The sequence below is a fragment of the Podarcis bocagei genome, assembly GCF_964188305.1.
Source record: "Podarcis bocagei genome assembly, chromosome: 3".
Taxonomy (NCBI): Eukaryota; Metazoa; Chordata; class Lepidosauria; order Squamata; family Lacertidae; genus Podarcis; species Podarcis bocagei.
This window is the reverse complement of record NC_138127.1, coordinates 94,649,769-94,667,015: the sequence shown is the minus strand read 5'-3', so window position 1 is coordinate 94,667,015 and position 17,247 is coordinate 94,649,769. Positions and strand designations below refer to the sequence as shown.

Below are 17,247 nucleotides of genomic sequence, written 5' to 3'. Positions count from 1 at the left end.
TGAAGTAAAAGATTTCTTAATCCAAAAATGTGTCTAATTTTCAAAAACAAACAGCTTCAGAAAATAATGGGGATGGGGGGAAAGATGGGTCTCCCCCAAATTTCCCCAGTTTTTCTGGACTCTCATCTCTAGATATGAAGCTGCAATCCAAGGATGCACTAACTTAACAATTCCAAGTTTCAGCCTGGCCTTTGATTCATTATAGAACTAGGCTCATCAACATTAATTTGTTCTAGACAAAACACCAGCATATAACCTGCTGTGATAAAATATTATTGCACCCTATAGAAATACCTGATTTAAAAGAAGTACCATGAACATCATGAACATACTTCTTCAAGGAGAATATCACGACTGCCCATGTGGATTTTGTTGGTAGTTCTCTGAGTCACAAAGACACACTTGACACTTGGACATTTCTTTACAGCTTCATCCACGGTCTTCTTCAGTTCTATGACACGTCCGCCCCTGACTCCCTGGTTAGAGGTGATGACTGCTTTGCATTCAGCTAACAAGAAAAATCATTTGTGGATCAATGGAATTCTGGACCTCATCAATAGGAGTATAGCATCTAGATCAAGGGAAGTAATAGTGCCACTGTATTCTGCTCTGGTCAGACCTCACCTGGAGTACTGTGTCCAGTTCTGGGCACCACAGTTCAAGAAGGACACTGACAAACTGGAACGTGTCCAGAGGAGGGCAACCAAAATGGTCAAAGGCCTGGAAACGATGCCTTATGAGGAACGGCTAAGGGAGCTGGGCATGTTTAGCCTGGAGAAGAGGAGGTTAAGGGGTGATATGATAGCCATGTTCAAATATATAAAAGGATGTCACATAGAGGAGGGAGAAAGGTTGTTTTCTGCTGCTCCAGAGAAGCGGACACGGAGCAATGGATTCAAACTACAAGAAAGAAGATTCCACCTAAACATTAGGAAGAACTTCCTGACAGTAAGAGCTGTTCGACAGTGGAATTTGCTGCCAAGGAGTGTGGTGGAGTCTCCTACTTTGGAGGTCTTTAAGCAGAGGCTTGACAACCATATGTCAGGAGTGCTCTGATGGTGTTTCCTGCTTGGCAGGGGGTTGGACTCGATGACCCTTGTGGTTTCTTCCAACTCTATGATTCTATGATACTATGATTCTATGACTTAGCCGTTTGTTTTCCTCCATTATTGTTCCGAGTAATATTGTAACCAAGACATTATATACTGTATAGTATAGCAGAACAGTAACTCATACACAGTTTCCAGGGGGGTAGCTGTGTTTTCTGTTGCAGCAGAAACAAAAGGTCTTGTAGCAAAACTAGAAACAGACTCTTGTCCACAAAAGATTACACCCCTTATAAATTTGTTAGTTTGTAAGAAGCTTCAAGACTCTATAGTTAAGCAGAGGCTTAACTCTTATCATAGTGCTGTGATGCTTAGTGCGCAGATAACAAATCTCTGCATCTGATATCATATAACTGGCTGGTGGGTGTAATGAGGCCCATTGGCCAATGTCCCTCACAACATACTACAAAGGGCTCTAATGTACACACATGATTTTTGTGCATACAGAGGCTAACACATTCTTTTCAATGATGGGGAATATTAGTCATGCATAATGGGAATGCCTGTTGTGTGTGAAGAGAACTACCCTGCAATATGAGAAAAAAGTCATACTGTACTATGAACGTTTATCAGCTACCCCTTCCCAGCATCTGAAAACTACTCACAGTCATTGATCCTCCCTGCCAATGAATCTGCACTGAATCCAGCAAAGACAACGGTATGAACAGCACCAATTCTGGCACAAGCCAACATGGCAGCCACTGCCATTGGGGACACAGGCATATAAATAGCAACTCGGTCCCCTTTTTTTATTCCATTTTTCTTTAATGTATTAGCAAGTCGGCAAGTCATATCCAGAAGCTCCCTGCAACACAGGAAAGAACAACCATGTCATTTCTGTATGCTCCAGTTTGTTAAATATGTATTTCTATAGCATAAGGCTTGTATAAAGCAATGCCAATCCTAGTAATTTGAGTTTTTAAGAAAATTTCGAATTGGAAGATATCCCAGGAAAAGCCCCTGTGCCGATTAGGGTAATTTGCATTGGGGGGAAAATCCATTTCCATCAGATTTTTCTTTTTATGTCCTAGTGGATGATCCAGTTTAGTATTTTTACTTTACTTCTATATCGTAAACAAAGTTAAAAATTTGAAACCAAAAAGTTATTAAAATTAAATTAAAAATTTGAAACTGCCATGTTTGCCTAATATTGTACAGTACATGCAATTGGTACCCACTCATTGTTAGTAGTGAACTTATGAAATGGGGGAAAATGTTTTGGAAATTATTCACTGGCCAATCTAAAGATCTATAACAGATAATTATTATTCCACCAAAGTCCCCGTCTATGCAGGATTTAGTTATTTACTATGTATTAATTACCTGCCATTAAGACAGAATGAGGTATGTCATATAATGAAATATATGCACTGTTTTAACAGCTGAGAGCAACCATTTTAATACATGATCTAAAGTTCAGAGAAGTTGTTATCTGAATTATACCAAAAAATGGTATAACAATCCTTAGCTTTGTCTCTTGCTGGTCTTTTGGATAACAACATTTGCTGAACCATAGAAATCAATAGTGCTTTTGAAATATTGACATGAGGAATACTTGGCCTTCATCAACATTCTTAGCATTCGAGAGACACTTACAATGTTCAAATATAAAAAAGAATGCTTTGTAAGAAGCATGCCTCCTTGCTCAGCCTTAAAAACTGTAATTTGTTTCATATGCATTTGGTTGTGTAATTACTTCTTACGCAACTAACGGCCCAACCCGAAATCAACAAATCTATGAATAAGGCTATTTTTTAAAAAGTTGTTTTTACTCTTTGAATGGAGTCTAAAAATAATTAAATGGAGACTGATATAAAGTTCGTACAGTGGTACCTCGCAAGACGAATGCCTCGCAAGACAAAAAACTCGCTAGACGAAAGGGTTTTTTGTTTTTTGAGCTGCTTTGCAAGACGATTTTCTCTATGGGCTTGCTTCACAAGACGGAAATGTCTTGCAAGTTTGTTTCCTTTTTCTTAACACCGTTATACAGTTGCGACTTGACTTCGAGGAGCAACTCATAGAACGTGTGGTAGCTTTTTTTGAGGTTTTTAAAGACTTTGGTGATTTTTGAAGCTTTTCCAAAACTTTTCCGACACCGTGCTTCGCAAGACGAAAAAAATCGCAAGACGACAAAACTCGCGGAATGAATTAATTTCGTCTTGCGAGGCACCACTGTATCTCTTCCAAAGCTACCTACAAGTTTTATGGCTAAACAAAAATGAGAAACTCGGATGTCTGCCAAACCATAGCTGTCTTAGTAGACAACCATTCCATCTCACACTATCCAAATAATTCAGATGTGTTTTAAGAATATGGCATCAAAGTCCTGCACAGGATCAGAACATTTTCAGAAGGGACTATAAGGACAGAACTATACATTGTGAAGTAAATTTCCAAGCTAAGGTTTGTCTCCTATTACTAACAAAGGGACCAGAAGACATTTACAAGGGAGAATTGACAGGTGGAGTTTAATCCTGTTCATATCCATGGATGAGTCTGGTGAAGGCTGGTCCACTAGGTCAAATGGGACACTGCTCCACCAACCTCAGCCGGCTCCACCTACCTGCTTTCAGTCTTGAGGGTGGCACTGGTTGTTAGTGCCTCCTCTCAGTCTCAGCATTGCCCTCGTGCAGCTCTCTGCCTTCTGCCCTACCAGTCCCTGTAGGCATGAGCCACCGCTGGATTATCCCCTGCAAATGCCCTTGGCTATTTTTCCTCCCAGTAGCGCTCTGTAACCAGATGAAGCACAGCAGGAAGAAACAGCCAGGAGAAATTTGCAGAATGATAAGAGCTGCAATGCAGCAACATCTGGAGGGCCACAAACTCCTCCCTCCCTGTATTGTGCTCAGAAAGAAAGCCAACCAGCAACAAAAGCTAGAACTGTTTCCATTCCTATTAATGTATATATATTGTTGTATAATATTTTCCATTCCTCCACTCAAGAAGTAGGCTGCAACGCTATCCAGGCATCCGCAATTCGACACCTCTAAAAAAAGGCGACAGCCTCTTGTGTTGACAGTTCCTATACAGTTATCAATATGCCAATGCTTCCATGCATTCTCCTGAGATAAAGCAAATATTTTCATGGAAATATATTACATTTATCTATCCACTGGTAGCTGTCAATGGATCAGTTTTATGACTGTGTATTTTGCGAACAGGAGTCAAGATGGCACTGTGTATTTTGCAAATATGCACCAGGATCATGCTGCAAAAATCCGGAGCAAAACCTTAACAGATGATCACCAGTTCATTGTCACTGTATTGTATATTTTCCGAATACATGTAGCTACAAGTCATAAAATACTACTACTACTACTACTACTACTACTACAGTATTATTATTACCCCACCCATCTGGGTGGCTTACAACACATATGATACCACAAAAACATCAACCATTAAAAATTTCCCTATACAGGGCTACCTTCAGATGTCTTCTAAAGGTTGTGTAGTTGTTTATCTCTTTGACATCTGATGGGAGGGCGTTCCACAGGGAGGGAAGCAAAGTGCCAAAACTTTTGAACGAGTGGCAAACAGCTTTTGACCTGCTTAAAAAAAAAAACTAGGGATATGAGAAACTCCCAATGAAAATATTTGCTTTATCTCCCAAGTTAAGGCCCAAGTTGAAAATGGCCTATCCTCCCAACACCATCTCAGTGTTTCCCAGACACTCCAAGTAGGAGGTACACATTATTTACTTTCAAATATGGAAGTATGTATGTATGCCACAAGTGCTTATGCCCAGCTTAGGTTGGTTGTTTCACCAGCTATGATTCCTTCCTGGACTGGGATAGCCTGGCCTCAGTTGTCCTCTTGCTTAGACTACTGTAATGTACTCTACATGGGGCTGCCCTTGAAGACAGTCCAGAGGCTACAGCTAGTGAAGAATGCAACTGCTGCATTGATAAGGGATAGCCTGAAGGGACTATGTGATACTGATGCTGCAATATAAAACCTTTAATGGCTTGGGTTCCAAGGACCCAAAAAAATCACCTTCTCCAGGTCAGACCCTATCATCAGAAGGTGAGGCCTTGCTTATAGTGCCACTGCTGGGAGCTGCCCAGTTGGTGCTGCTGACTCATGACGGGGCCCTTTCAGTGGTACTTTGCCTGTTGTGGAAAGCCCTCCCTAGCGAGGGGCACCTGTCTCTATCAGTATTAATTTGCAGGAGAAATTTGAAAATATTCCTGTTTACCCAAGCATTTGGTGGCTGAAGAATATTACTCCTGGCAACCTCAAGATCATTAACTGTCACTGCAACTGCTTTTAGATGTTTTCAATTGTAGCTGCCTTGGTTGAATGTTGACTGTTATAGAATGCTTTTTCCTTGGTTTTTAAAGTGTGTATCTGTTTGCCATTCTGGTCTGCTTTGGGAGGAAGGGCAGGATGTAAATTCAATAAATAATATGTGGATATAACACAGACTATAATAATAATCCCTGCTAAAATGTCCACACTATTTACTGATAAAGTACAGTACTCATGCCTCTTGTCAACACACATATTTTTATTTCACTGGTCACCTGCTTTCTGTGCGATACCTATATCTATTGAAAGCAACAGCTGGGCATGGACAAAACTCCTTAGAGCAGTCAATGCATTTTTATAGCAGCTTGGTTAATTAGCTGATAAGTCTACCAACAGCTTGCTATTATTAACAGATATCAGAACAGCTTGAAAGGAAACACTGTGTTTGCAGGCCTTGTCCCTACTGAGACGACCAAAGACTAGAGTATGGTCATAGCTTAGTTTCTTCAAACTCTCTTACTTGAAGGCAAACCTAACAAAATACCTAAAGGAACACACTGGCGTTTAAAATAGCCAATGAGCCTTATGCACAATTTGGGGGAGGGGAACCATGTCAGGATCAAGAATGCAACACATGGGGCTATCCGTTCCTCTTCCAGCCCCATGCTGTGGTATCAGTGAAAACAACCCCCTACAAAACTGCCATTTGCCATGGGACATAAATTGCTACTGGCACCAACAACAATATAGCTCCCACAGCAAATAGCAACTTTGTCCTCTGTGGGGCAATTTTCATCAGAATCACAGTGCAAAAGGAAGGGCCCCGCATTTTATTTACGCTACTTAGAGGTTTATTACAATTAAATAATATAGAAATTATGTTAAATAAATAAATGCACCATGTCCAAATCACCCCTGAAATTGCTATTTAAAAAGCAACATATACATTAAATGTGATCAGACATTGAATGCAATGAATGGTTTGGCTGAGAGTTCCAATGTATTTAATTTCATAAATAAAACTAAATATGCTATTCATATGAATCTCAGACTAGAGTGGATATGACTCCATCATATTGAATATGAAACTAAATATTTGAATATATTGTTAGGAGTTTGTGGGTGCCTTGATTCCCCTAAATTTATTGGTGTCAGATCCTCCCCTAAATTCCTGGGTCTAGTGGGTATTGGAGTTTAATCAAGGCTTGGAGTATTAAAATGGGCTGCCAGATGCTGGATTTAGCCAAACAGGCCAAATCAGTTTCCCATACAGGCAATCACCTGGGAGAAGAGCCAGTCTGGAAAACAAAGAGCAAGGTGATGAGCCATTAAGAAGACAAGGTCTGTGCCAGCCAGTCTCCCTTTCCTACCTCCTTTTTTCAACTATCCCTTGCACACAGACAACCTGCCCCCCCTTACTGTTTTCATGCCTCATTCTCCCCCCTGTTCTGCAACCCCCTCTGTGTGCACACCCCATGGTGGTATATGTTGCTGTAGCTTTAAATTGAGTAGAATCTTAAGAAGTCAGTCAGTTAGCTCGTTCAGTTAGAGAAGGTTAACTTCAGCTTATGGATGTTGTGTGCATGTGAGTGCTTGCTTGGTAATAACATATATTTTCTAAATTATTACTTTGCATCTGGAACATCATGTTGCAGATGGCACATGGTTCCAGGAGTGAAATACACTGTGTTAAGGTACAATCTCTGCTGTTGTTTAAAACCACCATTTTCCTCCCATTCCCAATTTACCCATGCCATTCTTTAGAAGAGCCACTCATTTTCTTTAAGTATCTCCCCTTCTTCTTGTCCTGAAACTTCTCCCTCTTCCATTCCCTTGCTGTCTCATGTGAGACAGATAAAGAATGCACAACTCTGAAATAATTCATAGCACTTCACTCATACTTCTGCCATTGTTCCAAACCACCACTCTCCCCTGTCAGTGTCACCCCCATGCCAAGGCCACCACTGTTGTGCAACCAGCTTTCACTTTTGCTTCTCTACCCTAACTTGGCTTCTTGGCAATCCAGGATTGTGATGAGGCACTACAAATCCTTCAAGGTGGGCTGCACATAGATATTCTTACATTTTTCTTAGACGCAGCCCATGTTCATTTGCAGAAAGACCTCACATCCATGTGGACTGGTTCCTTTTTCTTACACTAGCTTCAGCTTGATTGCAAACTGTATTTCCTCTTCTGACACAGCTAGCTTCTTACTGTACATGTGTTGAAATAGCATTGTCAGGCAAATTTTTGTTACATTTTTATGTGTAACTATGTTTAAATGTAACTGTACTTTTGTAATATTTTGTAATAGATTAACTCATCCGTTGTTTTTTGTAGACATATTTTTAATATATTAAGTGGTTCAGAAATTATGTAATCATAATAATGAAATTCTGTCTTATTAAATACCTGTTAATGACAACTGAACAGTTATGAATATTCTTTAGGCTACATTGCCACATGGTTTCCAGTAGCCCCTTTCTGACAGGCTGCTCAGCTACCGCCAAATGTTCCATCAATCTATTCCTGGGTTCTAGCCCACTATTTGAGAACCGCTCTGCTAAAAGAAACACTGGTTGTCTTTGCCATCTTGTTCACCACTACTCCTGGACCGATTCCTCTTCTTTAGGCTGGCCATCATCAAAGAATGGAAAAGATTGTGTACAAAAGCTCTTGAAGTAGGCAGTAAGCACGCCCCAACTGCAGTATGACACATTCTGAAGTCATACCTGTAGGTGACTTTCTCTTCAGTGCCAGGCTCATCTTTTTCCCAGATCAAAGCCACTCTCTCTGGAGAGTGTTGTGCATACCGGTCCAAGCAGTTAACTGCACAGAAACAAATTATTAAAAAACAACATTTACAGTAGATTCTAAAGTGTCAGATTTGATAATCAACTTGTGCTGTTAATATTTTTAAAAGATAATGAACAAATATAATTTATTTAAAAAGCCTCTGATCATGCAAATCTACAATAATGTCCCAATGAAATAGTCAAGAGTATCAAAGTACAGTATTCAGAATCATTAAAATAAATGAAATTGCACTGTACATCAGTTTAGTTCATAAACATACACTACAGTCAAGCATCTACAAGAATTATGAGGCAGTAAATGTAAGGATGTCATTAGATACGGTTGCCATATACAGTGGTACCTCGGGTTAAGTAGTTAATTCGGGTTAAGTACTTAAGTACGGAGGTCCGTACTTAACCCGAAACTGTTCTTAACCTGAAGCACCACTTTAGCTAATGGGGCCTCCTGCTGCTGCCGCGCCGCCGGAGCCCGATTTCTGTTCTTATCCTGAAGCAAAGTTCTTAACCTGAAGCACTATTTCTGGCTTAGTGGAGTGCGTAACCTGAAGCGTATGTAACCTGAAGCATATGTAACCCGAGGTACCACTGTACAGTTGTTGAAACTTTGACAGTATGATTCTGTTTATAACACAAGATGGCCACAACTGACTAACTCCCTTCATGGGTTGTTGATGTTCTTTGTAGTTTAGACCACCTAGTCTAAAACCAGGCAAACAAGAGCTACCGTATTTTTCGCCCCATAAGACGCACCGGCCCATAAGACGCACCTAGATTTTAGGGGGGGAAATGAAGGAAAAAATTTTTATTTCCCCCCGGGTGCGCTGCGCTACACCAGGAGCTTGGGGCGTGCGGAGCTCAGCGCGCCCCAAGCTTCTGCGTGCCGGCAAGCAGTCCGCTGCCGCCCCAAGCCTTGCACACCCGGCGGGACCTCCTGCCGGGTGCGGGAGGCTTGGGGCGGCAGCGGACTGCTTGCCGGCATGCAGAAGCTTGGGGCGCGCTGACCTCAGCACGCCCCAAGCTTCTAGGTGCGCGCAAGCAGTCCGCTGCCGCCCCAAGCCTTGCGCACCCTGCCTTCAGGGCGCCCGACGCTCCGAGAAGCAGGCTGCTATCCGCAGCCTAGGCAACCCTGCGGGACCTCCCACAGGGCTGCCTGGGCGGCGGAATTGTTCCCGAAGCGTCGGGCGCTCTGCCTTCAGGGCGCCCGACGCTCCGAGAAGCAGGCTGCTATCCGCAGCCTAGGCAACCCTGCGGGACCTCCCACAGGGCTGCCTGGGCGGCGGAATTGTTCCCGAAGCGTCGGGCGCTCTGCCTTCAGGGCGCCCGACGCTCCGAGAAGCAGGCTGCTATCCGCAGCCTAGGCAACCCTGTGGGACCTCCCACAGGGCTGCCTAGACTGCGGATATCTTCCTGAAGCCTGGAGAGCGAGAGGGGTCGGTGCGCTCCGACCCCTCTCGCTCTTCAAGCTTCAGCGAAAGCCTGCATTCGCCCCATAAGACGCACCCAGATTTTCCCTTCATTTTTGGAGGGGAAAAAGTGCGTCTTATGGGGCGAAAAATACGGTATGTGATTGGTATGTAAGCCAGGAATGTATGCATAACATTTATCTATATTTATTGAAAAATATAGCTTCTAGCTAAGGCCTGCATAGGAAAGGCAGAGCAACAGGACATTGGAAAGGCAAGAGACTGAAAGTCATTTGGTTAATGTAGCGCCCCCCCCCGCCCCCACTCTCTCTGCTAAATATTACAATTATGTGGAGGGATTGGAATGTGTATAACATACTGAAAGGAGTCCTGCCTCCTAAGCACAGCATGACTGATACACACAATTCTCCCTCAGCTTTGAGTTTAGCAGGCCCTCTTTCCAGCACTTAAAGGCTAGGAAATCCAGCCTTTTAAAATCAAAGTTGAAGTTTGGCCATCAGATTTTGCAGTAGACAGCTGTTGTGTAATTATGTTTCACCCTTCTAAAAATGCATATGTTTTGTAATTATAAGCTCATGTTTTGGAAACCTAATACTGTAGTGTTGTGCTCTTCAGCCAATCCCTTCAATGCCCTTGTTGGTGTCCTTTTCTTTTAATTTGACCCTAAGGGAGTCCTCTATTTACAAAAACTGTAATCAACAATCAAGGACAGTTCTTCACTGTACAAAGCTTAGAGAAACTTTACTGGGAAAATTATGCAGTAAAATACTTAATTCCATTGTATGTCCCCCCCCCCCCCCATTCCTGAGACCAAATATCACATCCTTTAAAATTAAGGCTTATTCAATAAACAAAAGCAGCACTAGAGTCCTTTAATTATTCCAGCCACGTTCAAGTACCTTTTCAACTCTTATGTGTATGGCAATGGTAGCTTAACTAGGTCATTTAACTCTTCTCTTCCTTAATATTTAACATTTAAATGGTTTTCATGACCTTGATTATTTCTATACACTGGTGACTTGATTGAGAATTGCTTTTTAGCTAAATTCTACTTATTTTAAAATATTTTTATATTCTAACTTATAATCATTTTTTTCTTTTTACCCTTTTATTACAATGCAATTTGCTATCCTCTTCTATGAAACATGTACGGCAAGATACATTCCCCCCATTAAACATTAACACATCAACTCTAAACCAATTTAAGCAAGTTATTGTCATCTTCTAAGTAAGAATGCATACAACAGTGATATGAAGATAAGCAGAGAAAGTGATAAGTAGAGCAAATAAGTAGAGTGATAAGTAGAGCAAATATGAAATGGAGTCACAATATAATTAACAAAAGTGTGCATAATATAGAAAGCTCCATTAAAATAAATGAAAGTTGGCAGCTCTTCCTGTTGAATTTTGAACAATGTCACATGTAAGCTACAAAGAATTGGACTGCATGCTGCTCAGTGATCAAATTGAAATGGATTCTAAAGCAGTTTCTTTCTGCATAATAAGCCATCTGTGCGTAACTTTAACACCCTCACCTTGTAGAATATTAACTTGTAAAAAGAAGCAGCTGAAGAAAATGTAGCATTTCTGGAAAATGTATTCTGTGACTTTACTGTGGATTTCTCCAGCATGTCAACTGCAATGATGAAACCTGATCACTGTGGTAATTGTTGAAAATAGAAACCCACATGCAGAAAGTGTTAAAGAACTTATGTGCCTAGGTTTATCTCCCATGAGTTTTATGAAGCTGTGTTGCACTTTGAATGAGAACAATTGGAATAATGAAGGATGCAATCCTAAGCACTGTAACTAGAGAGTTAAGGCCTACTGAACTCTGTGGGACTTACCGTAATTATGAGTAAACATGGTTAACAGAGCAGTGTAAGAGAAACAGCTGTATCTTTTTTATTAACTGAAATGAACTGTAAGTGTAAATGAGTGCAACTGTATTTAAATTAACAGAGAGGAAGTGGGGAAAAAGATCCTAACATAACCTCTACTGTAATTGTTTCTAAAGAAAGGAAGCTTTTTTTATATGGAGAACAATCATGGGTGTAGCCAAGGGGGGCCAGTTGCCCCCCCATCAAGTAATATCCTTAACTGACCAATCATGTCAGTCCTCCCTCCCCCCCCCAAAAAAAAACCTGGCTACACCCATGAGAACATTAATCATGCCACTTCCCACAACCACCCCACAGGTGGAACTGACTCTGACTGGCAATGGCTTTCCAGGATTTCAGGCAGGGAACATTCCCAGCAGATGCTTGAACCTGGGACCTTCTGCATGCAAAGAAGATGCTCTACTACTGAGCTACAACCCTTCCCCTATAAAGTAGTACTTTTTCCAGGATTACTGTAGCCTGAGCTTTTGCTGAATGTGTATCATCTCATGTGCCTCATTTGCTAAGGTTAGCACTCAACTTTAGTGGGGGTGGAGATAGCCACTGTTTCTGCAATCACAGCTAGCAGCAAACAGCCATGGGGACACCAGTTCCTGTAAGAAGGATTCAGAGCCACTTACTTATAATGAACCACTGTGGATTTAAAATCTTATTACCTTGTTATTGCTAGTTAAAACAGTGATTACAATTAGAACCTTATTGATTGCACACAAAATCATTTGGCAGTGAGGGATCAGCATTCTGCATAGCACATGCTGAGGCACTTTCACCTATTCTTTAGTATTACGTAACACAGAAAAAATTAAGATCCTGGTATTATAAACAACTTTACAGGAGAAAAGCAGCTATTAAAAAAGCATTTTTGGAATGCTAAAGCCACAATGTTCAGTTCTCATCTACCAAAGCTGCACTAACACATACTTTATGACTTTGACAGCAGAATCAGTTGCCTCTAGGAAATTCACAAGCAAGGCACAAATTCAATAGCCCTCTCTCACTGTTGGTTCCCAACATTCTACAGTAAGAACCTCAAATAGCTTCCTCTTTCACTATTTTTCCTTAATTTTTCAATATGTAATTTAATATGCTCGAAGTCTACAGTCACAGATTCATTATGTTTAGCATTAAACTTATAATTCTACTTTGAATAATCTTTGCCAAAGGAGAAAAAAGAAAATCACCAAGACAAATAGACAGGGAAAATCTTTGCTATATTCAGCTTATTTCAAAGCAGGACATGTGGGAGTAATAGTCTGTTCCAAATAAAAAATAAGGCAGGGACCGAGGGTGCATGGCTTGTCCATCCCATTAAAGTAACAGAATCAATTTTAAAGCTCATGGAACTGTTTTTCTATTGGTTAATCTTCATTTTTGTTATTTATACTTCTGTAATTGCTGAAATATCATAAACCATTATGACATGGCAAAATCCAAGTTTTAAAAGCAGGAGGGGTGGGAACAAATAGTGCTTTTACCACAAAGCCAAGTTCAACTTCCACAGATGAGGCTTCCTAGCAACAAGCATTCCATGTACCAGAAAAATGTAGTGCCCATAGCAACTATTTGAGAGAATTTGTGTTGAATTAAGTGGTTAGCACCATCACCAACTATAGCTCCTTGAGCTTTCCATGTTTCAGTATTGATACATTCACTCTTTCTGTAGAATCATGTAAAAGTACATACTGTACAGTATATGTCTTACAAAGCCTTTATTTATACATGTCTTATTTTTAACAGCGGGATTTTCAAAAATCTAATAATAGGTTCGTTTGCAAGGAAAGCTTCTGGAAGCTGTTTCATTTACATTCTTAAGGCATTGCATAGCTTTTTGATAGGACAACACTTTATTTTCTACTAGTCAGACTAAGCCCATCCTATATCTACCGTATTTTTCGCCCCATAAGACGCACTTTTTCCCCTCCAAAAATGAAGGGAAAATCTGGGTGCGTCTTATGGGGCGAATGCAGGCTTTCGCTGAAGCTTGAAGAGCGAGAGGGGTCGGTGCGCACCGACCCCTCTCGCTCTCCAGGCTTCAGGAAGATATCCGCAGTCTAGGCAGCCCTGTGGGAGGTCCCACAGGGTTGCCTAGGCTGCGGATAGCAGCCTGCTTCTCGGAGCGTCGGGCGCCCTGAAGGCAGAGCGCCCGACGCTTCGGGAACAATTCCGCCGCCCAGGCAGCCCTGTGGGAGGTCCCGCAGGGTTGCCTAGGCTGCGGATAGCAGCCTGCTTCTCGGAGCGTCGGGCGCCCTGAAGGCAGAGCGCCCGACGCTTCGGGAACAATTCCGCCGCCCAGGCAGCCCTGTGGGAGGTCCCGCAGGGTTGCCTAGGCTGCGGATAGCAGCCTGCTTCTCGGAGCGTCGGGCGCCCTGAAGGCAGAGCGCCCGACGCTTCGGGAACAATTCCGCCGCCCAGGCAGCCCTGTGGGAGGTCCCGCAGGGTTGCCTAGGCTGCGGATAGCAGCCTGCTTCTCGGAGCGTCGGGCGCCCTGAAGGCAGAGCGCCCGACGCTTCGGGAACAATTCCGCCGCCCAGGCAGCCCTGTGGGAGGTCCCACAGGGCTGCCTAGGCTGCGGATAGCAGCCTGCTTCTCGGAGCGTCGGGCGCCCTGAAGGCAGAGCGCCCGACGCTTCGGGAACAATTCCGCCGCCCAGGCAGCCCTGTGGGAGGTCCCGCAGGGTTGCCTAGGCTGCGGATAGCAGCCTGCTTCTCGGAGCGTCGGGCGCCCTGAAGGCAGGGTGCGCAAGGCTTGGGGCGGCAGCGGACTGCTTGCGCGCACCTAGAAGCTTGGGGCGTGCTGAGGTCAGCGCGCCCCAAGCTTCTGCATGCCGGCAAGCAGTCCGCTGCCGCCCCAAGCCTCCCGCACCCGGCAGGAGGTCCCGCCGGGTGCGCAAGGCTTGGGGCGGCAGCGGACTGCTTGCGCGCACCTAGAAGCTTGGGGCGTGCTGAGGTCAGCGCGCCCCAAGCTTCTGCATGCCGGCAAGCAGTCCGCTGCCGCCCCAAGCCTCCCGCACCCGGCAGGAGGTCCCGGCGGGTGCGCAAGGCTTGGGGCGGCAGCGGACTGCTTGCGCGCACCTAGAAGCTTGGGGCGTGCTGAGGTCAGCGCGCCCCAAGCTTCTGCATGCCGGCAAGCAGTCCGCTGCCGCCCCAAGCCTCCCGCACCCGGCAGGAGGTCCCGCCGGGTGCGCAAGGCTTGGGGCGGCAGCGGACTGCTTGCCGGCACGCAGAAGCTTGGGGCGCGCTGAGCTCCGCACGCCCCAAGCTCCTGGTGTAGCGCAGCGCACCCGGGGGAAATAAAATTTTTTTCCTTCATTTCCCCCCCTAAAATCTAGGTGCGTCTTATGGGCCGGTGCGTCTTATGGGGCGAAAAATACGGTAGCTTGTTAATGCAACAGTTACAAATGAATCAGCCCAAACTAGAAAAAATGGCCAATCTCATTTTAAAACAGATGATAGTTTCCAGAAGATCTGAGGTCAGCCAGGTGGTTAAAAGGTTGTGGAGCAGATGTGAAGAGTCTAAAACAATGAAGGAAGCAAGTGATGGTTTGTATTTTTAACAACTCTGTGGAAAAACAGGACAGCAAATTAAAGGGCTTTGGGGTCTAGTTTTCTTTTTAGTGGAGCACAGTAACCCTTGATGGGGTCAGAATTATGGATCCAACAAGATAATACTGTTATTTATTTGTGCTTAACTGTTTGAATATAACTGCAAAGTCTAATGCATGAAATGTTTGTAGGCCAATGTGAAATGACATGCACTTTGCAGCCAACATCCAGGGACTATGGAAAAAGCTGCCACCTGAAATAATCATAAATCAATTAATATAAGCATATCTCCTATATTAGGTAAACCTATATGGCAGTCTCAAATGTTTAAAGACATGCTTTTAGTATATATCCAACCTATGTGCATCATAATCACACACACCCGGCAAGGGTACTCATTTTATTCTGCTTCCCACACTCTCAATATGGTACACAGCAAGCAACCAGGAGTATGCAAAATTGCCACCCAAAAGAGCTCTCAGTATTTATGACTTTTAAGTTCTTTGGTAAAAATATATATATACCTGCAAATTTCTTCGTAAGTTCTTTGGGACAGGGACCTGTTTTTTGTTCATATTACTTTGGAGGCAGTAATGTTTCCCACTGCCAGTTGCTAGAAAACACAGGAGGGGAGAATGCTTTGTGCTCATGTTCTGCTCCTTGGTTTCCCACAGGCATCTGGCTGGCCACTGTGAGAACAGGATGCTGGACTAGATGGGCAATTGGCCTGATCCAGCAGGCTAGTCTTCTGTTCTTATAATCTGCCTTTTATGTTGATATATGACTATAAGGTATAAATAAGGTAGGCCCTGCAACGCTTGCTCAACCGCATTCCATGTGGTATTTCCAAGCACCAATGGAAATGTCCACTGGAGGTAAAATGCTTCCCCCCCTCCCCGCAGCAAAGTATTTAAATGCTATTAATTTGTAAGGTGAAAATGCTGCTTCCCTCCCTCACAAGAACGGCAGCAGCAAAAAACATGTCATATGAGAATGATGAGCCGCCCATGACCTCAAACCCAATGAAATAAAAATAATGAGCAATTCACTTATTTGCATATTGCTTTCCCTGCCAGCATATCCTTAAGGAAGGCCACCTGCACCACACAAAACAAAGGTTGCTTCCATTATGTGAGCTGACAATTGCTGAAAAAGCTTGTTTGTCTACTTTGAACTCTATTTCCTGTACTCTATTCACAGGGCCACATTGGCTTTCACAAAACACGGCAGATGGTGGGGAGAAAATGTGTTTTAAATATGAAGATGCATTATCCTAAGAGGCACAGCTAATTTTTGACTCTTCGAGGTCTTATTCCAAAACTCTTTCCTAGCCTAGGCACCCTATGAACTGCAGATGCACAAGATTTCCAGGGCATTCTGCACTGGAAAACTTGTGTAGTCTTACAACTCATGCGGGCTCCTCGAGCTCAGCTCCAGAAAGCCGTAGCTCAGGCCCTAAAACTTGTTTTTCGCAGCAGGGCCGATCTAAAAGGCCCGACCTGACACAATGCAGGTGCCTCTGAGCATATGCAGAGTGCATTCGACCCCTTATTTTCTTTCTCCTCGCCGCACTTTGAAGGTGCCTGGCTTTCCATATCACTTGGGGTAGTGACTTCCAGGCACTGAATTAGATAAGCTTTCGAAAGCTGAAGGACTCGAGGAATGAGAAGAGGGACCGAGGAGAGATATATACGGTAGACATATATAAGATGTGTGCGCGCCAGGGGCAACTCCTCGCCCCTCCTGCCCAAGGAAGGCGCTCCTTACCCGCCACATTTAAGCGGCCGCCCAAGAACCAACGGACGCGGCCCTGCGCGAAATCCCACTCGCAGTCGGTGTGGTGCGCGGCGTCCCACAGCAGTGCCTCCCGAGCCAGCGCCCCCCAGAAAGCCCCGGGCGCCTCGGCCGCCCTCCGGGACACCTCGCCATAGCTCCCCCTCAGGAAGGGGTCGCTCGCCTGAGAGAGGCAACGGCCGCCGCTGAGGAGGCGGCCGCACGGAGGCCGTCCCCAGGGGGCGCCCGGCCAGCTCCGGCTCCACCAGGGCAGCCTCCCTCGCCGCCTGCTCAGGGCGCTCCGCAAGCGGCTCAGGGCAGCAGCCGCGGACGGTGTGGCTGCCATAAGGCCGCCGGCGAAGGTTTGGCAGGTGTGTAGCGGCGGGGGGCGCTGAAACCGGCTCGGCGCCGCCTCCGAGGGGGCGAAGAAGGGG

At 44.2% G+C, this 17,247-nt stretch overlaps 1 protein-coding gene across 3 annotated transcripts in view; it reads right to left on the bottom strand.

Annotated features, from left to right (window-relative positions):
* Positions 1-17,239, bottom strand: part of ACSS1 (acyl-CoA synthetase short chain family member 1) — a 33,533-nt gene extending 16,294 nt beyond the window's left edge. The window contains exons 1-4 of one of the 3 annotated variants that reach the window (XM_081188565.1): positions 16,808-17,239; positions 8,090-8,186; positions 1,712-1,911; positions 333-508 (exon numbers count right to left, since the gene is read on the bottom strand). In XM_081188565.1, coding sequence (XP_081044691.1) covers positions 333-508; positions 1,712-1,911; positions 8,090-8,186; positions 16,808-17,159 — 825 coding nt within the window. In that variant the 5' untranslated portion in view covers positions 17,160-17,239. Of the gene's footprint in view, positions 1-332; positions 509-1,711; positions 1,912-5,304; positions 5,370-7,439; positions 7,571-8,089; positions 8,187-16,807 lie in introns of those variants that run through there. The other 2 variants (XM_081188567.1, XM_081188566.1) reach the window with 2 other exon arrangements.
* Between the last annotated feature and the right edge of the window lie 8 nt (positions 17,240-17,247).